The sequence below is a fragment of the Anolis sagrei genome, chromosome 9 (genome assembly GCF_037176765.1).
Source record: "Anolis sagrei isolate rAnoSag1 chromosome 9, rAnoSag1.mat, whole genome shotgun sequence".
Lineage (NCBI taxonomy): Eukaryota > Metazoa > Chordata > Lepidosauria > Squamata > Dactyloidae > Anolis > Anolis sagrei.
The window spans coordinates 19,940,634-19,968,454 of record NC_090029.1 but is presented as its reverse complement, the minus strand read 5'-3'; the positions used below and the strand labels follow the sequence as shown (position 1 = coordinate 19,968,454).

General features: G+C 40.5%; 1 protein-coding gene across 7 annotated transcripts; it reads left to right on the top strand.

Annotated features, from left to right (window-relative positions):
* The first annotated feature begins 226 nt into the window (after positions 1–226).
* On the top strand, positions 227–26,324 carry PKM (pyruvate kinase M1/2). Of its 7 annotated transcripts, none has more exons than XM_067471321.1 (12): positions 3,655–3,812; positions 7,829–7,852; positions 10,748–10,956; positions 11,531–11,622; positions 14,380–14,511; positions 15,108–15,294; positions 15,587–15,857; positions 16,386–16,536; positions 17,182–17,334; positions 21,444–21,610; positions 23,375–23,556; positions 25,226–26,324. In XM_067471321.1, exons 1-12 carry the CDS (start codon positions 3,670–3,672, stop codon positions 25,330–25,332), a joined length of 1,818 nt encoding a protein of 605 aa, XP_067327422.1. In that variant the 5' UTR covers positions 3,655–3,669; the 3' UTR covers positions 25,333–26,324. The 7 variants fall into 7 exon arrangements, with proteins under 7 accessions (XP_067327425.1, XP_067327422.1, XP_067327423.1 ...); XM_067471322.1 differs by lacking the exon at positions 21,444–21,610 and adding an exon at positions 20,757–20,923; XM_060755565.2 differs by lacking the exon at positions 3,655–3,812 and adding an exon at positions 3,914–4,005.
* Positions 26,325–27,821: the final 1,497 nt, after the last annotated feature.

Sequence of the window (27,821 nt, the reverse complement as noted above, 5' to 3'; positions counted from 1 at the left end):
TAAGGCAAAACATGGCTCCTCCCCCTCCAACAGCTGCCCCTGTCAATCACATCCGGCGCGCTACCCGATTGGCCGCCTCCGCCCTGGACCGTTAGACCTTGAGGACGCAACACTTCTTCAATCCCTCCGCGGGGAAGGGGAGGAAAATAGTCCCAAGGACCCGCCCACTTGGGATTCTAGGGACGCGATTGGCGGAGAAGGAGAGAAGGCGCTCGCGCGGAAGGATCCGAAAGGCGGCGCTAACAGGCACTTTGACGGCGCGTCGAGAGGAACGTCCTCTCAGAGAGGGAGAGACTCTCCGAGGGAACTGACGCGTGAAAGCCGGGCAGGTAAGGATGGAGGAGCGAGTAGGCGGGCCAGGAGGAGAAGGAAGCGGCCTTGCACTTGGAGCCTGAGGGCAAAACACTCCCTCTTTCCACATATTTTCCTATTCGCCTCGTGATCCCCTTTTTAAAGGGCCTGGCCGGAAGTTCGGCCTTTGGGATGCGGCTGAGGCCCTGAGGCAGGCCTGGGGCCAACTTGGGCCCTCCAGGTGTTTTGGACTTCAACTCCCACAATTCCTAACAGCCGTCTGTTAGGAATTGTGGGAGTTGAAGTCCAAAACACCTGGAGGGCCCAAGTTGGCCCCAGGCTTCCCTCAGAGGCCTAAAAGGATGCAGATCTCTCTCAAGGGACTGCGTGGACAGTGTGGCCAATCACAGGGCCGCATTTTCCAGCCTCCATGAGTAAGCGCCTTCTTCATCAGGAAAACGTGTGGCTTGCAGGTGAGAAGATGGAGCCCTTCCTTCCATCTCAAACCATGACTCCTCACCATGCCCTCCATCATCCTCTTCCATTTCCATGATCTCACCCAATGACGCCATGTTAGGAGGAGGAAAAAAAGGAAAAATATTTATTTATTTATTTCCGGCATTTATATTCACTTCGCTTTATTTCTTAATTAGTCGCTCTCCACCAAGGTGCTCTGAGCGACTTGCAATTTAAAATAGCACTATTTATTTATTGTGTCATCAGCAACCATTGTATTACAATTCTAACAGAGCAAAACAAACACACAGATTAAAAAGAAAAGAAAAAATACACAGATTTTGCAAATTTGGTGGTTGGTTAAATGTCCTTTGAGCAGTATCTGGCCACTTGGAGTGCCTCTGGTGTTGCCGCAAGAAGGTCCTCCATTGTGCATGTAGCAGGGCTCAGGTTGCATTGCAGCAGGTGGTCAGTGGTTTGTTCTTCTCCGCACTCGCATGCCGAGGATTCCACTTTGTAGCCTCATTTCTTAAGATTGGCTCTGCATCTCGTGGTAGCACTTGTTCATTTGTTCAGTCGTCTCCGACTCTTCGTGATCTCATGGACCAGCCCACGCCAGAGCTCCCTGTCGGCCGTCACCACCCCCAGCTCCTTCAAGGTCAGTCCAGTCACTTCAAGGATGCCATCCATCCATCTTGCCCTTGGTCGGTTGTTGTAGGTTTTTTTGGGTTATATGGCCATGTTCTAGAGGCATTATCTCCTGATGTTTCGCCTGCATCTATGGCAAGCATCCTCAGAAGTAGTGACTACCTCTGAGGATGCTTGCCATAGATGCAGGCGAAACATCAGGAGATAATGCCTCTAGAACATAGCCATATAGCCCAAAAAAACCTACAACAACCCAGAATCATATTTTCCGGGTGCTTCTTTCAGGAAATGTGCTCTCTTGATAGCTTTCAAAATAAAAAAGGCTTATGCTGATTATTGTGTATCTTTCTTGCCCTTGCAAGAGGAATCTCTTCCTTGCTTAGAAAGTTGTTGCTCTAATGCAGAAACTTCATTTTTTTGTGGTTACTGCAAACTATGTTGAATGGTTTGCTGTGAGTTTTCCGGGCGGAATGGCCATGTTCCAGAAACATTCTGTCCTGGCGGTTTCTCCTACATCTATGGCAAGCATCCTTAAAGGTTGTAGGGTCTGTTGGAAACTATGCAATGGAGGTTTATATATCTGTTGAAGATCCAGGGCGGGTGAAAGAACTCTTTTTTGTTTGAGTCAAGTGTGAATGTTGCAATTAATCACAATCTCTGAGGATGCCTGCCATAGATGCAGGTGAAACATCAGGAGAGAAATATAATACCAATAAAATGTGAGTGTTGCAATTAATCAAAACCTCTGAAGATGCCTGCCATAGATGCAGGTGAAATGTAAGGAGAGAAATAATAATAATAACAACAATAACTTTATTTTGTATCCTGCCACCATCTCCCTGAAGGGACTTGGGGCAGCTTACATGGGGACAAAGCCCAGTCAAACAGTTAAAAGAAGGCTTCTGGAACTTGGCCATACAGCCCAGAAAACACACAGCAACCTTGTGATTTCAGCCATGGAAGTCTTTGACAATGTATGCTGAATGGGTTGAGACTTGATGAGATATTCATTGAAAAACTATAGAGCAAGGGTTTGTTTGTTTTTTTGCAGATTAATAAACTCTTTCCATGTTTTAATGATAAGACCAATTTGGAAATGACATTTATCACCTAGGAACAAAAAAATAGTGTTACATAGTGTGATGTTCCATCTCCTTGGGAAGCAACTGAAGAATTTTGGGTGATGGGGAAAGGAAAGAATGAAAAAGAGCTGCACATTCTAGGGCAGGCCTGGACCAACTTGGGCCTCCAGGTGTATTGGACTTCAAGTCCCACAATTCCTAACCACACACTGGCTGTTAGGAATTGTGGGAGTTAAAGTCCAAAACACCTGGAGGGCTCAAGTTGGCCCAGACATGCTCTAGGGACTTGGTAAAGCCCTATAAGACTTGGATTCAGGGCCATATCCTTTTGTATGAACCTGTAAGAACTGTGCCATCTGGACAATCAATTGCACAATCATCACCACCCTCACAAGCAGAGGAACAAAGAAGAGGGTCTTTTTGGTGACTGAAACTCCTTCCCTAGCCCTCCTCCACACAGCTGAATATAATCCCACATGTTCTGCTTTGAACTGGAGTGTATGGCAGTGTGGACTCAGATAATCCAGTTCAAAACAGATATTGTGGGATGTTTTGCCTTGATGTTCTGGGTTATATGGCTGTGTGGAAGGACCCCTAGAGACACCATGTTGGCCCATTTGCCTTTACTTGTGGAGCATGGGGTACAGGCTCCTTGGACTGGGGTGAAGGGGGGAGTTGGGTACTTTTTACATGTATATTTATGTGCATTTTAGTATTTTAATTGTCTTGTGTTAGCTGTTAGATATCTCAAGGCCCTATAGCTGAAAAAAGGAAGGATTAAAATAAATAGGCAAACTGGAGTAGGTTAATTGTACCAGTGGTTGAATGGCGAATCAACCTGTAGGTAAGCCCCACAGAGGGAATGGCTGCAGATGAGACTAGCAGTAGAATTAAGGCCAAAGGGTAGGTGTGGGCACGTCCGCATGGGGATAGATGCATGGATGGCCCTTTTACGTGCCTCCAAAGCGTCCATGATGGCCACTTCCCATCCCCCCAGGCCTCTCTTTCTTTGCACGCCTCTCCTTTCTCCCCTTTGAAAGCTGCCCTGCTGATGGAGAGAGCAGCTGCTCAGTCACTAGTGGGCTGCTTCCTAGGATGAAGAGCTGAGTGTCATATTACGATCTCAGCCATTTCTGGCAGGGCTCCACTCTCGCAAAGGGCCTGGTTTTATGGGTTGCACAGCAAGGTATCAATGTCTTTTTTTTTCTCTTTTCCTTCATTTGTGCAGCCCAAGCACACACAGATTTATGTGGAAGTAATTGCTACAGAGTTACAGTGGTGCTTATTCATATGGAAGCATGTAAATGGTTTGGAGGCTTGCTCTGATTTGCTCAGGTAGGATAGTGTTAATGCCCCCCTCCCATAAGGTTTTCCCAATATATTTTTAAACCTTGGCATCTTTTTGGTTTGAGCACTGAGAAGGCAAGACTACTTGGGAACACTGGTCAACCATGATAAGGCGCTTTTGTGGGGTGACCTTGACTACTGCAGCAGCTCTGTACAGAGCAAAGGTTTCACACTTGTTGGAGTAGGAGCAAATAGATCTTGGCATTAATGTGACTGCCTGCACCTTAAGTTGATATCATGACAGTACTGGGGTGTTTCTTGGGGGGAAATGCTGTTAAGTAAACCTAACATTAACACCATTTTATGATGAAATTTCACTTGGATTTTTGGGAGGTTTGCATTTTCTTGTATGTGCAGGGAAGTTGTGAAACCTTTGCTTGCTTACAGTTCTGAAGGCACAGCATTTTCTGGTTGGCATATTTCAAAATAATATTACAGTAACTATTTATAGTAAATGTCTCAGTTATGTGTAGTAAGAATTCTCCAACTACAAAAATTAGTCTTTATAGAGAGTACAGTATCAAGAGGCCTGATTCAGCAATAACAGGAAGACTAAGAAGCTGTCCTTGGAAACAGTTCTAGTACATCAGAAGCAGCTTGTGAATTAAGATTTTCTACAAATTGTGTAACCCAGAATTTTCTATAATATTGCAAGAGTTCTTGGATACTTTCTAGGTATACCTCCCCCACACCCCAGGCAACAAAAATGAGCTAACCTTGTAGCAAGACCTGAGGGAACATAGTCTGGTCATGTAATGTGGGTAATACTAGTTACATTTGATGGGAAATGTGGGTGAGTTAAATGACTTGAATAAGAAAATTAGCTGTTATCTGCAAGAATGACTGATAGAAGCCTATTTTTGAGGTTACCATTTACTACTGGTGGTAAGACATTTTGTCATGCCACAGAGGATATAGGCCATGCAGGTATGGTGATGGCCCGTCATATCTGGATGTGAAGTGAAATTGCCTCAGATGTGGTGCAATTTCCAATTACTGGAATAAGGAAATGACTAAGCAAATGGCACATTTAATGGACTATTAAGAAATGTACTGCTTCAGTTTTGTTAGCTACAGAAGCAAGAATTAATTTTTTAGAGCAGCTCTATTTTACTCATCACAGAACAGAAAGTACAGGGTCTGTTTCTAACCTGCCAAAGCTTTGCCCTGACACATCTAATACTATTTTGTCACCATGTAGAAACATGTCTATGGGTTGCTTATTAGAAGAGGAAGTGCTTGGCAAAGTGCATGTAGTGCTATAGGATTCAAATTATCTTTAATTTACGTGGAAGGCCCAAGTTCCTTCTGACATGATACAGATCAGGTGCAACACCTGTAGCTTGTGCAATTTTTTTTAATTAGCTTACAGCAAATGAAGTTGGAGATCTGATTTTGCTTCCAGTTGTGCTGCACTAAAATTTCTTACCCAGTCATATATGGGGAATAGGCATCTTGGCTTGGGGATGATTGTGGTTGTAGTCAAGCCAATCTGGAGGGTATCAAGTCAGGGAATACAAGTGTAGATGCTTGGATAAAGCATCAGATATTTGCCCTTCTAGGAGATTAATGAAAAATCTTCCAAATTTTCCCTTAAAATTGGTTGAGGTTCAGAGATTTATATTGGAAAAGTTCAAAATTTACAGCACCAGAGAAGTCAACCATAAAAAGTACATCAGAACTGCGAGGGTCAAATTTGCTTTTATTTTCTCCACAGCTGGTATTATAAACTCACCAAAGTTTTGCAATAATGTTGCCTTGCCTGTTCTGAAATGGATCAAGTGCACACACATTGTATTTTATTGTTAACAGTTACGTTGCAGTAGAAGCAACAAGACACAATTTAATTATTTTAAATAAGTTGTATCTTACAGTTTGTTACATCTTTTTTGCATAGTGTAAGCTAATATTTCACATTGCAAAAATATCTAATAATAGATTTAAAAATGCAATAGAGCAATATTAATAGTATAAACTTAACTGTGCACTATTACAAAATCACGAAGTGATTATTTATCTTTGTGTATGAGAGAGTGAAATATGTAAGGGAAGAATTTTCTTAAAAGGAATTGTTAATAGGCTATTGTTTCTGCTTCACTGAAACCTGCAATTACACAAATACGACTATAGCAGAATATTTGAGTCAGACTGTATCTTGCATCACTGAGGTCAGCTCCATCTAGACAAATGCAGATGCAGGCAGGTTGAGCACCCATCTTTTCCATGATGCCTTTGGCTTGCTGCAGTATGCTGTGCTGCTTGGCACGTAGGATTGCAAACAGGGCTGTAATAACAGCCTATTGCCACTATGGTCTCTGTGTGCAGTGAAACCTCAGACAAATAGCGCAACCAATGATGGCATGGTAGATGTGCCTCTAAATTTAGCTGAAGGCCTGTTCTCATTGTGTTTGGCTTAATGGCATAAAAGGGTCATTTATTTCACTAAGGCTAGGAAGGCAGTTCTGAAAATAATGCTAAAGCTAGTCAACTAATTTTTTAAAGAATTGCTCAAGATTAGGTGGAGACATGTTAAAGACATGTTGTATCTCCTGTTTTCAAAAATACCTGGTATTTTTATATGATAGTTACTCGCTTTTTAGCCTGTGGGGTTTCATCAGATAGTAAAATAATTATAGCCATGTTTTATAACTCTGGAACCCTTGACCCGGAGTATCATCCATGCTGTATCTTCTAGTATTCTACTAGCAATTCAAGATAAGGATTGATTTAATTTGTCACGTGACTTTTTTCTGCCATAGTTGTATTGCATTGACCTGCTGCTTTATCTTTTTTAAAAGAGAGATGATAAGTATTATATTATGGAGTCAAGTTGAGTCCATATTAGAGTAATCTTTTTTTTTACAATATTTGAGTGTTTACCAGGTAACGTTTGGGCAGCCAATTGTTCATGAGGCTTTTAATTCTTAAACGTTTAGGCCTATGGTATATTATAGTGAAAATTTTATATTGTGCTCCATGGCATTTATACAAGCCTTTTGAAAACTTCACCTTCAGGGAATACACTTTTTTAAAGTTGGCACTTAAAATTCTGTGCTAATCCTTGGCCTAGGTAACCTAGGTTCCTGGATCTTGATCTGTTAGTTTTTGAACCTGTATGATTTTTTTTATTCTATCACACTAATTCCTTTTCTAAGGTGGTGAGAGCTCTAAGGTCAATGTTATTTTAAAGTTAATTTTGGTTCCATTGAAATTAAACTCTTGAGAATATATCTGAAAATCAAAACAGTTCTAGTCTTTCCATAAAACATATTTTACTATAATGATATCTTTAATTATTTGAGTTTGAAATTTAAAGATGGTTAAAATTCAATATGTTTATTTTCTAGAAGATATTTATTGCATGAGTATACAATTATAGCTGTTAGTTTTTTATTGATCACTACTAAACTGAATAATTGAGCATATGTCAATAGGAAAACATACTTTAGGCTAGTGGTTCATAACATTTTTTGGGAGGATGACATGCTTTTTTGAAGCCACTCCAGATAAATGTTCATAAATATATATACGGTGCTCTATGCAGTCATGCTGGCCACATGACCTAAGGGATGTCTATGGACAACACTGGCTCTTCGGCTTAGTAATGGAGATGAGCACCACCCCCCAGAGTTGGATATGACTAGACAATGTCAAGGGGAAACAGTTTCTTTTTATATACATATAGTTTTGCATACAGATGTCTTACTGCATAGGAATAAATATCCTTCACATAGATAGAATATAAAAACAGTCTTTACAAAGAATTATTTCTCTCTTGTTTTTTCATGCAAAAATTGCCACTTTCTGAAAAACTGAAATAAATTCAAACTGTACTAATATATCAAGGAAAGTTTAATTCTGCTCAAAAGTAAATTTCAAGGAGAAGGATGCCATTGTAAGGCTTGAATAAGAAGTTGAGATTGTGAAGTGGTCTTTGATACAGCAGCACCTATGTCATCTATGACTTACAGTCGGTTTCGATTTTTCCTTTACATGGAAACAAGTGAGGAAAGCCCTGCCTCACAAAGGTATGTAGTAGTAAACATAATTAGAGCTATGGTACTTTTAATAGAAAAAAACTCAAAATATTTTTGAAATTAAATGGAAGTAAATCAGAGAAAAGATTAGCAGGCAGTTTGGACTCCCTGAAGGCCATTCATAGACTCTCTACAGGTCCATGCTTAAGTACCCCTTGTATAAGCCATCATGTTACAAGGTTATCAGAATGGTTCACATAATTAAAATAAGAGTGATTTTAAAAATGGAGTGTAGTACGATACGTTGCAGAGACCTGCTTAGATTACTGATCATATCTTTTTTGCAGTAGGCTTTGTTGGGACCAATATGAAGCTGGTAGCATGAGAACCCTCTTGCTATTACTGTGCTGGAAATACCACTGTGCAATCTTTGCAACAGTTTTTCCTCTCTGAATCACTGCCTTTGGGAGACTTCTGTTGTCTGTTACTCATTTGAAAGTGAGTCAGCATCTTAAGAGAAGCCGGTCCGGGAATTGAAGAAGTAAGGAGAGGGAATCCTGCTTGCATTAAATCTCATTTGAATGAATTAAACCCCTGCCTGCGAGGGAAACTGCACGTACAGCAGAGGTCCTGACCAGAAAAGGTGGAGCTTCTCTTCCCCGTCAAAGCTGTATTTAAGAGCTACTGTCCAAAGCTTAAGCCTGCTTGAAATAACCATACTGAAGAATTGCAGAGGGTTCTCTTTACTGTGCTTAACTGAATTAAGTTTCAGTTAATAATAGTATTATAGTTTGTTTAAACACTGTTTAAGATGAGAATGAACTGATTACAGTCGTTCACATCAGTTATTTAATTTTTTTATTTAGGTTGTTGTAAAATACCAAATACAGGTGGCTTAGTAGTCATTAGTAAAAATTAACAAAATCCAGACACAAGAGTACTTTTATTGGGCCATATAGTACATTATGAAAGCTTTCACAGTTTCATTGGCATCTTCAACAGGGGAAGACATTACAAAATCTGAGAAAAAAAATAGTGATTATGTTCAAATTACAGTCCTTCTCCCCTTCTTGCCCATATGAGGGCTAGGGGCAAAGAGCAATAAAAAAGGGTTATCAGGATAACTCTAGAAAGAGAAGAATGCCATGAATAGAAGTTCTTGCCACATTTATTATAGAAGATGTTACAGTAATGTCTGTTCTTGTATCATAGAACAGCTATAAAGATGTGCATTCCAAAGTAAACACCTAACAGAAAAGATGTTATACAGAATGTAATACAATGTAGTTCTTGACACACATGCCTTTAAAAATGGAGTGAAATAGGATTTTGTTCAGTATCTTGTGTTTAGCAAATACAATTATGGTTAGTGTTTGGTGTGTGTGTTCCCTTTGACAGGATCATCCTTTAGTTGTGGTGTATGTGGTCAGCATTAACTACTGGAGTGTAATGTAAAATATGCAGTAAAATGCCCTTTGCCAATCTGGTTCCACTCAGATATTTTAATAATTATAATAAGGCTTTATTTGTACCCCGCCCCATATCCCAAAAGGCCTCGGAGCAGCTTACAACCATGAAATAAAACATATTAGATAATAGTAACAAAATACATAATATATCAAGATAAAACAAAATTAATGCAAAGCACCAACCATCAATAAACAATTATTATATAAAAGCCCAGTCATTGCTATTTTATACTTCATTTGCCACAATGGCAATGTGGACTGTGGATCTAGTTGCAGTTGTAGAAAAGCCTCTTTGGTACCTTCAGAGAGAATATCTGTAAAATAATGGCCACTTCTAGAGTAGTGTTGAAATAGGTCTCTTCATGGTGGGAAATTGCTCACCTAAACTAACTGGTGGTGCTATTTGTATCAGTTACTTCTAAGGTGGTATGTATGCAGGGTGCCTGCCAAAGTGCAATATTAAGCTTAAGCCTATTTAATTATTCCAGCTTACTAGGGGCTAGTTTTAAATGTCCATTAATCCATAATTAACTTTTGTAGTGGCAATAATATACTTATCTGAGGTTTAATGTACAGCTTGATTTTAAAACTGTTAAAATTATATATATATATATATATATATATATAGTCTGAAAAAAGGAAAAGCATCTTCTCAGTTTTCTTGCTTCTTGGCCCAATATTTATCTGTACTGCTTAGTACATAGAAAGTTCCTAAAACAGTGCAGAACAGGCTTGTTTAGGAGAGGCATCTGCTGGCTATTTAATGTAGTTTGTAGTTCTCTTTCCTGTAAATCCATGGGAAGATTTGAATAGCTATGTTTGCCATGAAGAACTCCAGTCTGTCATAGGGACATGGAGTCCTTCTGCTGGGCTGATTCATACTATGAATTACAGTTGGTTGCTCAATGATCAAGCAGCTTTGTCCTAATGCAGAAAAACCTACTTGAATCACCATCTAGGCATAATTACTAATGTACCCTCCCTTGCTCTTGGGTGGGGCTCAGTGGGTCATAGATGTGGCATGAACAATATGATTTCACATGGGTGAAGGGCTGCTGGGTACTGAATTTTGCTATAAAGCAGACTAAGGCCTCCTTCTTAGGGTGCATCTACACTATAGAATTAATGCAGTTTGAAACCACTTTAATTGCCATGGCTCAATGCTATGCGATCCTGGGAATTGAAATTTTACATGGTCTTTAGCCCTTTTTATTCAAAGTGTGCTGGTGCCTTGCCAAACTACAATGCCCATGGATCCCTAACATTGAGCCATGGCATTTAAAATTGTGTCAAACTGCATTAATTGTGTAGTGCAGATACTCCCTTAGTGTATCATTTCAGTTATGACAAATTAGAATTTACTGTTCATTGGTTTCCTGATACCAATGGAGCAGATATAACTGATACCTCATCTTCCAACGGGATACTGGCTTTCCAAGTTACTTAAAGCTGACTAATTTTCTTCTCTTTATTTTAGTTATCGGCCTCCAGCAGCAGCAGCAGCAACAGCAGCAGAAGTCATAGTCCCAAGAGCCCCAGAAGCCATGTCTAAGGAACATGATGCCTTCATCCAGACCCAGCAGCTGCATGCTGCCTTTGCAGACACATTCCTGGAACACATGTGCCGCCTGGACATTGATTCTCCCCCAATCACTGCCAGAAACACTGGCATCATCTGCACAATTGGTATGATCTACTGATTTTAAAGAAAGGTTTCACTTGGATAAAATAATTCTGTTTGTGAAGTTCTCGTAGAAAAGTGAGATTTGGTTACTTTGTTCCCTGCTTGAGCAAATACTTCTTTATATAAGATAAGCAAAACCTTGATGCATTTGTCAAAACAATAAATAATAATAATGGTTTATTTGTATGTATTTATTTAGAACATTTATACCCCGTCCTTCTTAACCTCCAAGAGGGACTTGGGACGGCTTCCAACAAACAAAAAACATAGAGGCAAACATTAAATGCCTCACCACAAGTGCAAACATGAATACATTAACCACCCACCCAGTCCCAAAGCAAATCAAACAATCAATTATTAAATAAAATCTAAAATTGTACAAACAGTTACACTGTAAAATTCTATCTAACCATAAAAATATAAAGCAAGCCCTTGGAAGTTCACAAAAAAATTAAAATTCAAAGCGATAGTCACAGAAGCATTGCAATAAATAAGTAACATTTTTGTCTCCATTACATTGTTCTTGCGGGGTAACAAACTGCATCTGCTAATAAAACTTTGTTTTGAACTATCTAGGCCCGGCTTCCCGTTCAGTTGAAATGTTGAGAGAAATGATTAAATCTGGAATGAATGTTGCCCGTCTCAACTTCTCTCATGGAACTCATGAGGTAAGGGCAGGTTGAAACACTACACCTGGGGAAAGTTTGAGACAGGGTTGAATTGTGTTTTCATTTTATGCTTTCATTAGTTTTATTGTTTTTAGAGCCATTAGGAAAGTCTTATAGTCTTCAGATTTTTCCTCTAGCCTCTCTCGCAAGTAACATGTGGACGATGTGACTATATCCCTGGGTTCATTTACACTGTAAAATTAATGCAGATCGACACGACTTTAATGCTATAGAATCATAGGAGTTTGATGAGGTAGTGTCACTTGCAGTGGAAGCTGAAGACCTTGTAAAACTACAACTCCTAGGATTCCATAGCATTTCTTAGAAATTCAGAGGATTTTTCTTAGAAATCTCTAGCCTGACCTCTACCATTTCACTACCTCTTCCTACTGAATTGTCTTAAAACTGTGTTTCCATGCAGTTCCATCATGGAGCAACTGAAACACTGAAGTCTGCTTTCTGAGGATAGCAGAAATCAAAACCCTTAGTCCTGTGTGAGGCTGGAGTGTAGTTAAGGAAAATGTTTCTACAAGAAGCAGTAATCTTAACTGCCGTATTCTTGACAGTCTTGGGTTATAGATCTGTGTGCATGCAGGGTTTGACTTTATGACAGTGAATGTCAGAAGGTAGAATGAAAACAAAATCTTTGAAGGGTACATAGTATCCATTTCAGTACTTACTGAAAGTTCAGCTACTAAAGGTCAGTTCTCTGTTACAAGATACTTCTGATATGTGTTGGACTTAGAAACCAAGGTCTTGAAACTGTTCAGCAATGATGCTGGGCTTTAAGGGAGTGGGATTTAATTTGAAACAAAAATTAGTAGGAAGCTACTAATTATTGGGAGCCCCTGGTGGTGCAGCGGGTTAAACTGCCAAGCTGCTGAACTTGCTGACCAAAAGGTCAGTGGTTTGAATCTAGGGAGTGGGGTGAACTACTGCTGTTAGTCCCAGCTTCTGCCAACCTAGCAGTTCGAAAACATGCAAATGTGAGTAGGTCAATAGGTACTGCTCTGGTGGGAAGTTAATGGCGCTCTATGCAGTAATGCTGGCCATGTGACCTTGAAGGTGTCTACGGTTCTTTGGCTTAGAAATGGAGATGAGCACCACCCTACCCCCGGAGTTGGACATGACTAGACTTAATCTCAGGGGAAACCTTTATTTACCTTACTAATTATTGCTTAGATTTTTTTGTAGTTGCTACTTCAGGGTATATTTGCTACCTCCCCTCAAAACTATGAGATCTGCAAGGAATTAAATAGTTTATGAACAGAAGGTTTTGCTAGTCTGATAAAATACAGTACATATATTTTCCATAGTTTAAGAATTTATCTATGTTGGAAGCTCCCTGTTTCTTTAAATGTCATAGTCTTCGAGATAAGGTCACAAGAATCACAAGTAACATATGTAGTGTAGGGCAGTTCTTGTTCTAAAAATAAAGCGGCCTTCTTGCTATTGCTGCTGGAATAGTAGCTCCCATTCCCAGCTGTAGGTTTCCTTAAAGGCCACTGAACTGCCTCTGTAGCCTTTGAAAGGTCAGACAAGCTGCTGCCTGGGCAGGAGTTTTCCTGATCTTCATCTGGAGCCCCCGGTGGCACAGTGGGTTAAACCCTTGTGCCGGCAGGATTGAAGACTGACAGGTCGCAGGTTCGAATCCGGGGAGAGGCGGATGAGCTCCCTCTACCAGCTCCAGCTCCTCATGTGTGGACATGAGAGAAGCCTCCCACAAGGATGATAAAACATCAAATCATCTAGGCGTCCCCTGGGCAATGTCCTTGCAGATGGCCAATTCTCTCACACCAGAAGTGACTTGCAGATTATCAAGTCTCTCCTGACACGACAAAAAAAATCTTGATTCTCAGAATCTTCCCATCTTAAAAGGTAACATGTTAAAAAAGTTCATCAAAATACTGCTGCAGTACTTAATCCACTGACCTCTCAACTTGAAAGTTGTGAAACAGCTCTAAAATCAAAAGTAGAGACAGCTAAGCCGTGGTCCTGTTATATTTATTGTTCACCTACTGAAACAGGAAATGGTAAATCTGTGGCTCTCCCAAATACGGAACCACAGTGCCCAAGAATTTGGTGTATTGGCCATATTATTTGGATGTAATGGAGTTGGCATCCAATATCATTTGGGAGACGTGAACCTTCGTATTCTGATGGCAGTAAAAAAAAAAAACACCTTTTCATCAAGGTCACTTAAATTTCTGTAAGTTAGTGAGATAAAATGAACTAGTTTCTGTCCAGAAACATCTCTAGTGACATTCCTGCTCATTCTGTCACCTTAAAACTGCATCTGTAGTTGAGGTGCTGTAAGTTAACATGTTTATTACACACATACTCAAATATCAGAAACCTGTAGAGACCCTGCTTATTTTCCAGTTTCACCTAAGTGTCACAGTAGTCTCCTATGCTGCTATCTTGCTTAGAAAAGCCATTTTAGTTAAAGTTGCCTTTAATCATGCCTGCAAACTATCTGATGTGTTTGATCAAGACAAGCAAACAGTCCTTTTTAAATAACCTGTGAAGCCTAAGTCAACTAATCATGAGAATGAGCCACCTCTGACTAGAGCCAAAGGCTGTGACCTGGGTTAAGCTAACATTGGTTAGAACTGAGGGCTTGATTACAACACAGTATGTTTTTGCATGCAGTTACTACTACTCATGCTGCTATTACTACAATTGAGCAGTAAATATATAGCTCATTAACCAGTTGTCCTTTTTGTTAACTAACATTTGAATTTTCTTCCTTATTAGTACCATGCAGGAACAATCAAGAATGTACGAGAAGCTACCGAGAGCTTTGCTTCTGATCCAATTTCATACAGACCTGTTGCTATTGCACTGGATACTAAGGGACCTGAAATCAGAACTGGACTCATCAAGGGAGTAAGCTGTGTTATTCTGTACTGACTTCCATTACTGGATCACGACCACATGCAATTTGTTTAAGATGCCATTCATCCCTCTTCTGAATATACTCTTAACCTGTGGTCTCTTTAGCAATAATAGTCTGTTGAGGTAACAGTGCTGTGATTGCCATATATAGCTGAATGTAACCCGCTGCAGCATAAAATGATCTATGGACCAGAATGCAAATTAGAGACTGATGTTCAGAGGAGAAAATGACATTTCTAATTTCTAAAACAACACAAAAATGTCATTAGGGAGTAGCTATTCTGTTCTTAGCCAGGCTGGGATGAAGATCGCCCACAAATCCTTGTATGGCTCACTTGGATTTGAGTTCTGTTACTCTAAAAATCAACATTGATGAATAAAGGGAATGTTGAACACTTTTATGAGAAAGTTTCCCAAATTTGGCTAAAGTAGGAACTTGTATTGAATATCCTTTCACATGAGGGATGGGTTAGGGACTTTCTGAACAACATAGGAAGAACCTTGTTAAATTTAAAAGGTGTTACTAGCATTATAACCTTATTGTATGCCCTAAAACAGTGCCAATAATGCTTTGTTTATGCTTCTAGAGTGGTACAGCAGAAGTGGAGCTCAAGAAGGGTGCAACTCTGAAACTTACTTTGGATAATGCTTTCATGGAGAATTGTGATGAAAATGTCCTATGGGTGGACTACAAAAATATTACCAAGGTTGTGGAGATTGGCAGCAAAATCTATGTGGATGATGGCCTTATTTCCCTGCAGGTTAAGGAAAAAGGTACATCCTATACCTAAGTGTTAAAAAGGAATTAACTTATGTGTAACATTAACTCTTCTTTCAGGGTTGTAATGACCTGAAAAAGGCTGAACAAAATGATTATCATTTCAGTTCTTAAAACATTTGTATGATGGTGGTGTTTGCAATACTGGTTTTTTAAATCATGGGTGGCCAAGGTGTGAACCACGTGCAATCTCCATGTGCAGTCCCTGAGATCACCCAAAAAACCCCACAAAGCCATCAGTATAACCCAATTTGTTACAGTTCTAATTTTTTAAACATTTCTGTCCAGGTGCTGACTTCCTCATCACAGAAATTGAAAATGGTGGTATGTTAGGCAGCAAGAAGGGTATCAACCTGCCAGGCGCTGCAGTAGACCTTCCAGCTGTTTCTGAAAAGGACATCCAGGATCTGCAATTTGGCGTAGAGCAAGGTGTCGACATGGTGTTTGCTTCCTTCATCCGCAAGGCAGCCGACGTTCATGCTGTCAGGAAGGTGCTGGGGGAAAAGGGAAAGAACATCAAGATCATTAGCAAGATTGAAAACCACGAGGGAGTGCGCAGGTAATCTGGTCTCAGATATTCCAGTTGAGAGAACTTTATGTTGACAACCTGTCCATCTATCTGCTCTGTCTCCATTTGTATTGGGTCAAATTCCTACAATGGTTAAATTTTGTGTTCTAGTTTCCAAACATTATAGCTTGCAATGACATTCATTTTGAAGGAGGGAAATTGTGAATTAGAGTTCTAAATGGTATTTTTGATTGATCAGATTCCACTTCTTAGATCTCCCTCCTGGATTGTCTTGTAGTATTGTCAGGAGTTACTTTCCATCTCTCCTTGTTGAAGCAACAACCTACACCCACAAAATATTTTGCTGATATTATTATTATTATTAATGCCCCACCACCTTCTCCCCGAAGGGACTGATCTTGTCCCATGCATCACAAGGAAGAATCCTGTACTATGTTTTGGTTTGCTATGTAATTCTAGCTATGATTGCTATCAATAAGGATAATAAAAGTAATTGGCAAAGCGCCACTGAAATGTTTCTCTCAGATTGAATATAAATGTTCTTTTTTTTCCTTTTAGATTTGATGAGGTTATGGAGGCTAGTGATGGCATCATGGTGGCTCGTGGTGACCTTGGTATTGAGATTCCTACTGAAAAAGTCTTCCTTGCCCAGAAAATGATGATTGGTCGATGCAACAGAGCTGGCAAGCCAATTATCTGTGCCACTCAGGTATTTAGTAGTAATAATAGCAATGATGATTGACAAGTGAACCTTAAGCCAGTTGACTCCTGCAGTTAAGGTCTATGTGAAAGCAGGATTTTGTTCCCTGGTGAAAAATACTGGCATAATATCACATGCTAAGAAAGCAGTGTAGAGCTTGTTTGACTATGCAGGTATACCACAGTTAACCAAGGAGATCTGTTCCTGTAACTGGGCATTACTTCTGTAATAAGAAATTCAGTTCCTGAGGCAGAAATAACATGGAAAGAATAAGGATAGGTTACTAACCCATAAATAACAAGATCTCTGTCTAGCAGACTCTTTATTTTAAAGAAACAGAACCCTAACCTCAAGAAGGTCTTCTTTATATGAAATATAGGAATGAAAATAATGTTCTTCAGTAATGAATAAGAAATTAAGAAAATACTTGTTTCTGCAATTGGAAAGTTTTCATAGTTTAGGAAGTATATTTCAAACTAGAGATTCTTTATATGTCTTTTTCTTTCGATTGTATAAATGTTTGCATGGAGGCCTTCACAAGAGAATGCAGAGAATAAGGGTTGTAATGTGCAGTGTAGGAACTGAATGGTTGCATTCTTAACTATGTAAATAACCTGCTCTTCTTTGTATTGAAACACTTTTAACTTTTTTCAGATGCTGGAGAGCATGATTAAGAAGCCACGCCCAACCCGGGCCGAGGGGAGTGATGTGGCTAATGCTGTTTTGGATGGAGCTGACTGTATCATGCTCTCCGGAGAGACTGCCAAAGGAGACTATCCACTGGAGGCTGTTCGGATGCAGCATCTTGTGAGTGAGACCCTTTTGTTTGCAGACCTTATGACCTGTTCACCCATAGTCCTTTCTCCAAAGCTCTTACATTTCAAGGGGGTTAGCTTAATAATTTATAACAAGCAGATACCTGGTTCCTTGCTATGGGTTTATATATGCTATATGACAGACTATGATAGTTATCAGTGAAAGATATAGTGGTTTCTTGCACAAACTGCATATGGTAAGCCATTGCTTTAAGCAGGCCCTCCAGCTGTTTTGGCCTTCAACTCCCAAAAGCTCTAACTAGCTTGTCCATTGGCCAGGAATTCTGGGAGCCGAAGTCCATCTGGAGGGCTGCAGGCTGTGCAAGCCTGCTTTAAGTGTTACATGTTACCTTTATGGATAAAGTAAAGACTGGAACAGTAGGTTTGGAAACTTCCTTCTTAGTGTATGTCTCAGATTGTATTCTGAGTAGTCTAGCTTTTCTGCATTAGGATTGCCTTTATTTTGAGTCTGCTTCAAATATGGCAAAACCCCTGGAATTCCACCTGAAGTAAATCCAGATGTGAACCTGAGGCCCCTATATGTTCCTTGTTTTGCTTTACTCTTCATGGATTAAAGATAATTAGTAACCCAATGATCCTTGAAGTTTCATATCCAGTGAGGGGGGAGAGAACTTAAGGTTTACACTCATTTTGTGAGCAAATTAATAATGTTGGATCAAGTCCTAGCATTGGCTTGTGGTGTGCCTGGTCTGATGCTGTTTGTTTACTTAAACATTGCTTTATCTTCAGCAGTTGTGCCCTTGGACGGTGTTTTAATTTTTTTAAGTGCATGAGTAGCCTTTTTTACGTGTCTAAACTGCCAGAATACTCTTTGCTCTGCTTTGGAGTTCTCCAGTTTTTCATTGACATCTTGATACTGGATACAAAAATTAAAGTACTGATTATGTTGACAGTCTGCTGTGAATTACAACAGTCTTGATAACCTACTAGTTTGAGAGCTGCAGTTCAGGTTAGCCAGCTTTTACTGAAAGATACTCTCAGGTAATACAATTGTGCTAATACTGCCTTTTTGCTTGGAGTCTGCTCTTTTTATAACTTGGCATCAGATAGATGTGAGAAGCAGCTCCTATGAGGCTTCAGCAAGCATGGATGTTTGGTACCAATTGGGCTGATCACTAACTATCAGAAACCTCCCTTTCAGGAAATGATCAAAGAACTTCAGTGACCTTCCATACCTCAATAGCATGTTGTCATTTACTTTAAGTTCACTCGGTAAATGATATTCAGGAATTTTACTGTGCCCATTTGACTGCTTCAGAAAGTTGCTTCCTGGAAGGACAAATTAGGAAAGTTGGAACTCATGACAGATGCGCTTAAAAGCACAGAAAAGACAAACCGAAGACTTCCCCGGCTACTCTTTAAAGCTAAAACATGGAAGAAAAGTTCAAAACCAAAATGGAATCTTGTTTTTAAACATGCATATTTCTGAAACATTATCATCCCTTCAAAAGGTAGAATTGCAACCCTATTTGAAAATACATAGGAAGGTTGCAGAAGTATTGGATGCCTCCTGAGAGCATGTGTTAACAGCCTTGACTTAACAAATCCTTCTAAAAAATAGCTTGGGCTAATTTTGCTTGATAACCTTGTGTGTTTTCTAAATATCCTGATGAATCTAAACAATTGTTTTCAATGTATTGGCGAAGACTTTCATGGCTGGAATTGCTGGGTTGCTGTGAAGTTTTTGGGTTGTATGACCCATGTTCCAGGAGCATTCTGTCCTGAAGTTTTGCCTGCATCTATGGCAGGCGTCCTCAGAGGTTGTGAGGTCTTTTGGAAACTGGGTGACTGGGAATGTCCAGGATGGGAGTAAGAACTCTTGTCTGATTGAGGCAGGAGTAAATGTTGCAATTGGCCACCTTGATTAGCATGTAATGGCCTTGCAGCTTCAAGGTCTGGCTGCTCACTGCCTGGGGGAATCCTTTGTTGGAAGATGATTCGCTTGAGGATGCCTGTCATAGATGCAGGCGAAATGGCAGGAGAGAATGCTTTTGGAACATGTCTGTACAGCCTAGAAAATGCACAGCAACCCAATTGTTTTCAAGCACTGCTTCGTTCCCTGATTTCCCATTATGTTGGACATATTCTAACATATCCTTCCTTTAAGAAATAGACTGTATTTTAAATATGGACATGGAAGGAAGATTCCAACCTTTTGCTGTGTGAAAGAATATTCAGTCTTGCAAGCTTTCACTTACAGCTAATAGTAGTAGAGCCCAGAAAGTGGTTTACCAGCACATTTTTGAGACCTTGAATGTATTGATGTGCAACAGTAGCTTATATTTTCCAGGTGAGTTTCAATCACCTTTCAGCTCAATCTCCTAAATAAACTGTGTCTGCGCAATCTATTGACTTTGCTCCTAGAGTTAATTCTGGGCTTCTTGGCTTTCTCCTGTCCTGTTCACCCACCTAATTCTGCGTCTTCGGATTGAAGAAAAACAATATATAGCACTTCTTGTGTGGGTGGTACTATGGAATTCCTTTAATATAACATTTATGTAAATGTCTCCCATCAAATCTCATCTTGTCTGTATAGGTGCAATAATTCTTGAATTGATAGATCTCTTTGCATGCTTTAAAAATTCTATAGAAGTCTCTACTTTGGCTGATAAGGGTGTGTAAACTGAAAGTAGCCTACCAATTTATAGGTTACGATTGAAGTAAATTCTCAAGTGCATAATGGTTGCGATTATGCACTTGGATGTAATCAGAAATGTTAATATGAGGGGCGGGGGGAAGTTCCGCCTGAGAGCAGTGTACAGTCCAGATTGGTAATGCTTTCTTCAGAGAAGACCCTTCTTTCTTAATTTTCAGCATCCTATATATACATGGGCTACCTGCTAATTCCGGTCCAAATTTGCATTTTTACACAAATCCTGTACAGCCAAATAAGTGATGAACTTGGTTTCTATTAAAAGATAGAGTGGTGCAGTCAAAGAATCTGTTCAGCATCTCTTTCTGTAGGGATCAAACCACTAAAGTGTCTGAACAGAGAAATTCGCACTAAAATTGTGGCTGGATAAATAAATCCCTTATGGTCATGATTGAGTCTGCAGTCTGATAGAATTCAGAAGTGCCAAGAGAAAACCTAAACTGTTTCCAATCTGACTTCTTTCCCCAACTTTCTGTACTTGGTAAGAAAAAATTAAATTGAAATCAATCCAACTCTGCTTTGTGGTGCACCCACAAAGCAAGTGTGGATCTCAAAACTGACTGATGCTGCTGATTCTTTTTCTAACCTGGACAACCTGCACCACCCTACCTTTGACCTTGCATGCACTGCTGACAAGCAATTAACTCTCTTTGCACATTAATTTCATCCTTACTCTGGTGTATCTCTTTCCTTTTTGTGTTGCTCCTCTTTTCCTCCTACCCTCTTCCTCCGGCCTACAGATTGCTCGGGAGGCTGAGGCTGCAATCTATCACCGCCAGCTGTTTGAAGAACTTTTCCGCCTCACTGTTAACATCAGGGACCCTCTTGATGCCATTGCTGTAGGCGCTGTGGAGGCCTCTTTTAAGTGCTTAGCTGCAGCTGTGATAGTTTTGACAGAGTCCGGCAGGTAGGGATCAGAGTCAGGCAGGCAAGTAAGAGCGATAAGATCCTTCCTTCTAAAGTGGTTTAAAAGATTTTTCCAAAAAGCAAGTTGCTGTGTCATAGAATTGATTCCTGCTCCTCTCACAGCACTTTTCTATAGCAAAAGCAAACAGTCTGCCTTCATCTTTCTAGCGCTTGAGGTAGGTGGAAGCAGAGCAAGAGTGACTGGCAGTTGCGCATGGATGAGTGTGAAGACTGCTGGCAGAATGGAGTTGGGGTGACTTTGGCAAATGCCCTGTGTGTCTACCCACTGAATGGATGCAGTCCAAAGGCACGTGCTAATTTTGCCCCTCTTTTGAGGGTTCCCAACATGTGTTTTTGGCTGATGTTGCCTCATCTGCACTGTCACATGCTCCTTCGGGCTTGCTTCTCTTTGGGGCTTGATCAGTGTAGGCATTCTGCCGAGTCCTGCACCCCACCTTCACTCATGCCACTGGCGATGACTGATGCGGATGTTGTCTCCCGAATGCGTGTTGCTCTTATAGATTGCTCGCGAAGCAGAGGCAGCCATCTTTCACAGGCAATTGTTTGAAGAGCTCCGAAGGCTGGCTCCCCTGAACCGGGATCCTACTGAAGCTGCCGCTGTTGGTGCTGTGGAAGCTTCCTTCAAGTGCTGCAGTGGGGCCATTATCGTTCTCACCAAATCTGGAAGGTAGGAGGTAGACGGTTCTGGCAGAGGTCACATGGACTTCAGTCATTCAGGTGGCCGGATAATGCACCAAACTACTGAATGTGACAGTTGAATAATGGGGTCTTATTGTGAGTAAAGGAGAATGTTTATTACTAGTGTAAGCTCTTTCTTCATTTTTATCTTAGCTGGAAAGTATCTTACTTGCGTATTAAATATGGGTACAGTCTCTTTCCAAAGCATCAACATGGCAGAAAATTAGTCTAATAGTGAAATATATGCAACTCATTTGAAACTCATTTAAAAGTATATATGAGCAATAGCGATATAAATCAATGTTACTTGAAAAAAACCACACACCAAAATACTCTTTGCACTCAGTGGGAGAGGTGGCTGAGAAGGTATATCATGCAAAGAAGCTATGGTTGGAGCAGTCAAAACAAGTAGTGAATTCCAGCTTGTGGACATGCAGTATATACTTCAAATAGATGGAAATAAATCCAAAACATGCTGACTCAGACTTAAGTTTTTGCAGTAGACATTGTTGTTAAAATGAATGACAAATGTGGACCAAATGTCATAGGTGGGAGAGATGCATGCACTAGCTCAGGGGTCCCCAAACTAAGGCCCGAGGGCTGGATACGGCCCTCCAAGGTCATTTACTCGGCCCTCGCTCAGGGTCAACCTACGTCTGAAATGACTTGAAAGCACAGAACAACAACAATCCTATCTCATCTGCCAAAAGCAGGCCTACACTTCCCATTGAAATACTAATAAGTTTATATTTGTTAAAATTGTTCATCATTTTAATAATTGTATTGTTTTAAAGTGGGTTTGTTTTTTTTGTTTTTTGCACTACAAATAAGATGTGTGCAATGTGCATAGGAATTCATGCTTTTTTCCCCAAATTATAATCTGGCCCTCCAACAGTTTGAGGGAATGTGCCCTGGCCCTCTGTTTAAAAAGTTTGAGGACCCCTGCACTAGCTCATACTGAATAAGCAGCCACCTCAAAATGCAAATGGATCTTCAGTGCAGTTAGCTTGACAAAAACAAAAGCTGCAAAATCTATACCCACGCAGTTAATGCACTTGAGATTTTATTAGTTTTTTGTATTTGCTATTTATTTGCCCAGTAATGACTACATTGTTTGAAGCTGGAAAGAATGCAAAGCTTTCACATCAGATTATTTCTCTGATACATAACTGCAGAAACAAGAGATTGTTCAAAATGTAAGGGTGTGCTGTGCCGTTTTATATTTCTTTATCCAAACGTATGTTTCACTTACAGGGTGAAACATGGGAGTAAGAATCTGTTTCTGGACAGTTCCTCCACATAATATCTTCTGTGAAATTGGAGGAAGTTTAAATTATAATTCAGATATGCTGTAAGCTGTTCTGTGATGTTTCCTTGTAGAGGGTTCCAGCCTGTGAATCTTATGCTGACCTTTTCAAAGACCTCTGAACTTTTGACAGTTCAGTTTAATGCTGGATTTTGTTTCATCACCCAGTACCCTGCAGCGCCTCCTTGGACTCAGGCTGATGAAAGTCATAGGCCAAATATCTGGAGTGCGACACTTGCCCATTTTTGTGAGATCAGCAGTGACATTTTGTAACTCTGGTTACAAGCAGTCTTTTACTCCCTTTTGATGTTCTTTTAATCAAGGATTCATTGTGGAGGCTAACACATTCATTATGTATCCTAACACATAGACCTGTTGCCTCAGTCAGGGCTGAGTGAGATGACAGTTGAACCCACCATATATATGTTCTTTTCTCCCCCTTCATAGGTCTGCCCACTTGGTATCAAGATACCGCCCGCGTGCTCCCATTATTGCTGTGACCCGTGATTCTCAGACAGCCCGCCAGGCCCACCTCTATCGCGGCATTTTCCCTGTGCTGTGCAAGGAGCCAACACATGACTCCTGGGCTGAGGATGTTGATCTACGAGTGAATATGGGCATGGATGTTGGTAGGTTGCTCTCTTTGGTTTCGTTTCCCTTTGCTATAACTTATGTGGAAGCTATAGAAAACGCCTGCAATTTGTGTTGGCTATCAGAATGTGAATTAGGAACATGGAAATGCTTTTACTTCTAGTTTTGTTTTATATATTCATACATATATGTATGTATGTATATATATAGCTTTTTAAATTGTTTTATTTCTGAAAATCACACAACTAACAATGTATAATATTACAAATCTTGACGTTCTATAAATCAATATTGATGACAGTTTTTGTAACTAAGCTCAGTTTGGACTTCAATATAGATCAGTTACTTTCCCCTTAAATCTCCACCCCCTCCTCCCCTCTTCCCACCCCCCATCTGGGTCAGCTTATTTTATTTTAATGCATCAATTTAATTGTTTGGATGGCCTGGTTCAAAATTCTGGACCTATCATTTCCTTCCATTTTGTCAATTAGACAATACCATTTATTATTCCAGTCTTGTTTGGAATTACTATTCAAACATTTATTTTCCCTTGATTAATAATTTTTAATTAAATATTCAGAGAGGTAAATCCACCATGTTTCCAGATCCCACCTTGTTTTGTCTTTCCAATCTCAAGCAATTGTTGTGTGTATGCCTGATACCATAAATTTTTATATTTCTGCCCATTTGTTATAGTGAGGGATAGAAATTGGGCTTTATAAGATATTATCCATTATAAGATATACCCTATTATTTCTTCTATTGTTTCCCAGACTGTGTTGTAATAGTGCAATCCCACCACATATGAGAAAATGTCCCAACCCCCCACATCTATGCCAGCATTTATTAGAAATGTTTTCCATAAAGGGTGCCAATTGTAAGAGGGTTCTGTACTATTTTGTGATTATTTTCCTTGATCTTTAGATGTTTTTTGGATTTTGTCAACCCAGGACTTCTAGTATTTCACTTCTAGTATTTGTTTATTTATCTATTTATTTACAGTATTTGTATACTGCTTTTCTCACCCCCGAGGGGGACTCAAAGCGGTTTACACATAAGTAATAGCAAAAATTCAATGCCAGTACAAACTATTACAATTATACACTACAATTAGACGTAAATCAAATTTAAAAATCTATCCATGAGCAATAAAACTATAATTAAAACAATAAAACAGCCTCGTCCGTCAAATCGCTGTTCCAGTCATTGTCTTTCCGAAATGCTGCATCCATTTACTTCTACTGCTCAAAGGCCTTGTCCCAAAACCATGATTTAATTTTTTTTCTAAAAGCCAGGAGGGAGGGAGTGGATCTTACCTCATTTGGGAGTGTGTTCCATAGGCGGGGGGCTACAGCCGAGAAGGCCCTGTCTCTCGTCTCCACCAAGCGCATCTGTGCTGTTGATGGGAGCGAGAGCAGGGCCTTTCTGGATGATCTTTGGTTCATTAGTTGCTTTGGTTCATTAGTGCAAATGCACATGATCTGTAGAATTATAATAGCAGATTTTTTTGATAAGTTTTAGAATTAAATAAGGCAATAATAATAATAATAATAATAATTATTATTATTATTATTTTAATTTTGTAAACCCCCCTCCATCTCCTCAAAGGGACTCGGGGTAGCTTACATGGTTCCTTGTGGTGGTTACTATATGTATCGTACTAATAAGGCTCATTCCTCACTGTTCATTCTCTTTTCTCCCTCCCAGGCAAAGCCCGTGGCTTCTTCAAGACTGGCGACATGGTCATCGTGCTTACAGGGTGGCGCCCTGGGTCTGGCTACACCAACACCATGCGAGTGGTGCCCGTCCCATAAACACCTGCCCGGCCACCTCATCCCTCTCCTATCTCAAGCACCTTCCCCTTGCATTTAGATCAGCAGTTGCTTGCGATATTGTCCTTGTCTGTAGAGGCTGCCAAAAACCACCAAGTGCAGTAACTGGGGGAAGAGAGTCTAAATCTTAGAAATACTTGAAATAGTTCTCTGATAAGCAGAACCTTTTCCTTTCCCCCCTTCTCAGGCTCCCCTGCCTTATTTGTCCAGAGTCAGCATAAGATTGTCTAGCATGACAACTAGGGCTGCCCCAGGTCTTTCCTGCCGATCTTTCCGTGGTGCAGGAAAACCAGGCTCCTGGTATGTCTGACTGATCTAGAGTGTTCAGGGCTTGCTGTCGTACCTGTCTCACTTCTCTCACCCAAAGTCCTTTATTTTTTTCTGTAGATTTATTTGTACTGTCAGGTCTCTACCCAAACACTCCACTAGTCCATAGCGCTCTAAATCTTTCAGCATCTCACTAGTTTTGCTGTGTTGCCGTGAGAATACAGGGGTTATTGGTACGCTTTAACACAAACTATGACACACAATCACTTGGATATCTAAATGTACACTCCAGTAGGCCATGATAAAAAAAATCTATACTCACTTGCCCCTAGAAAGGTCCAAAATACAAATTCTTTCAATCTTCTTGCTGTACCTCATTGCCAGTATTTGTTGGAAGAGGGTCGTGGAAATGAGTGTTGACAAAGTGCTTACAATCTGTTCCAGTTTTGATAATCACTGAAAGAAGTTGACTGGGACAGAGATGGTCCTGGAACTTAAGGGGCTGAGGAATACTGTCACCATTGCGATGCACTCCCCACGCCTCAAGCTGCTAAGAGTTGTTTGTGCGCCTGTTGCAGTGTTGTGTTCTGTGTTCCGATCTGAGTCTTGTTTCCTGAGAGCACTATCCTCTCTCAATCTGGATAAGTGACCTACTGTAACAGGTTGTAGAGTACAACTGTACATCAATAAAGCAGAGCTCACTCACATGTTACCGCCTGATGTTTTTTTTTTTCTCTTTCTCTCCCTTGGCTTAAAAGGTGCTGCTTCTGTTACTCATTAGCTTTGTAGGCTGGTTTCGGGGTGCTTTGGTTTGTGGAGATAAACAGCCTCAGTAATTTTCGTCTTCAGGAAGATGTCTGATGAATGTGTATGTAGGTGGTTCTACCCACATAGTGTTGCTTTCTCAAGTTTGAAACACTGTTGTAGTTTGTAAGAGACCAGGGACAAACTCTTTTATCTTGGAACTACATAATTTTCACTTCCAGGAAGAGGAATAGTCTTTGTGCCTCAAAAGTAAGCCCAAGGAACAAAGATGATGATCATCTATGTAAATAAAAATGTAATGTTTGTTTGTGGGATTAACAAAACTCAAAAACCACTGGGGGAATTGACACCAAATTTGAACACAATACATCTAACAGCCCAATGTATGTCCTTCACTCAAAAAAACAACAAAAACAAAAAGCAGAAAGGACTTCTAAATTGCATGCCCACAAAGAGACCCATGGCCATGCCCCCTCCTCCTCACTGGGAAACAACAGCCGGTAAACCATTAGCCACCACCACTTTAGAAGTGAGGAAGAGGAGGAGGAGGATGGTGGATGGGCTCCTAAAGTCCCTCCTTCGCCAGCAGAAGCAGCAGCCTTCTTCCTCTTGGCTGCCCCCCCTCCCTTTCATCGCCTCCTCTTCCTCCAAGATGTCCCAGTAGAAGCAGCAGGCAGGACAGAGGGAGGAGGGGAGAGAGACTGTTTGCTTCTTCACCAACTTTCTTTCCTCCCTTCACTACAGGAAGGAGGAAAGAAAGAAAGAGGAAGAAAGTTTTATTTTTGAATTCTCCCATTCCTCTGCATCCTGCTTCCTTCTTTCTCCTCCAACTTCTTTCTTTCCTCCCTCATTTCTGTAGATCTTTCTGCTTTCTTTTTCAGCTCCTACCTTTCTGTCTGTTTGACCTGCTTGGCTGTCTCCCACAACACGAGCACATATTTAACACACACACACTCTCTCCTATTAACATCCAGACCCGAAGGTAGCTGCCTCTGTCACACTTCACTCCTCTCCCTCACTCCCTTCCCTTCTTTCCTCCCTCCTTTTCTTTCCTTTTCTTCCTTCCCCTTCCTTTCCTTCCTGTACCTCCCACCTTCCTTCCCTTCTTTCTTCCTTTCCTTCTTTCCCTCCTTCCCTTCTATCCTGTCCTTCCTTCCTTCTTCCTTTCCTTCTTTTCCTCCCTCCCTCCCTCCCTTTCCTCCTTTCCCTTTCTTCATTTCCTCACCCTTTGTTTCCTTCCCTCCCTCCTTTCTTCACCCCCTCCATCCTTCCTTCTTCCTTCCTTTTTCCTTCCTTCTTGTTCCTCCTCCTTTCCTTCCTTCCCTTCTTTTCCTCCCTCCCCCCCTCCCTCCCTCCCTTTTTCCTTCCTCCCTTCTTCCTTTCCATCTTTCTATGAAATATATAAATACAATATTTTATATATTGTTATATAGATTACT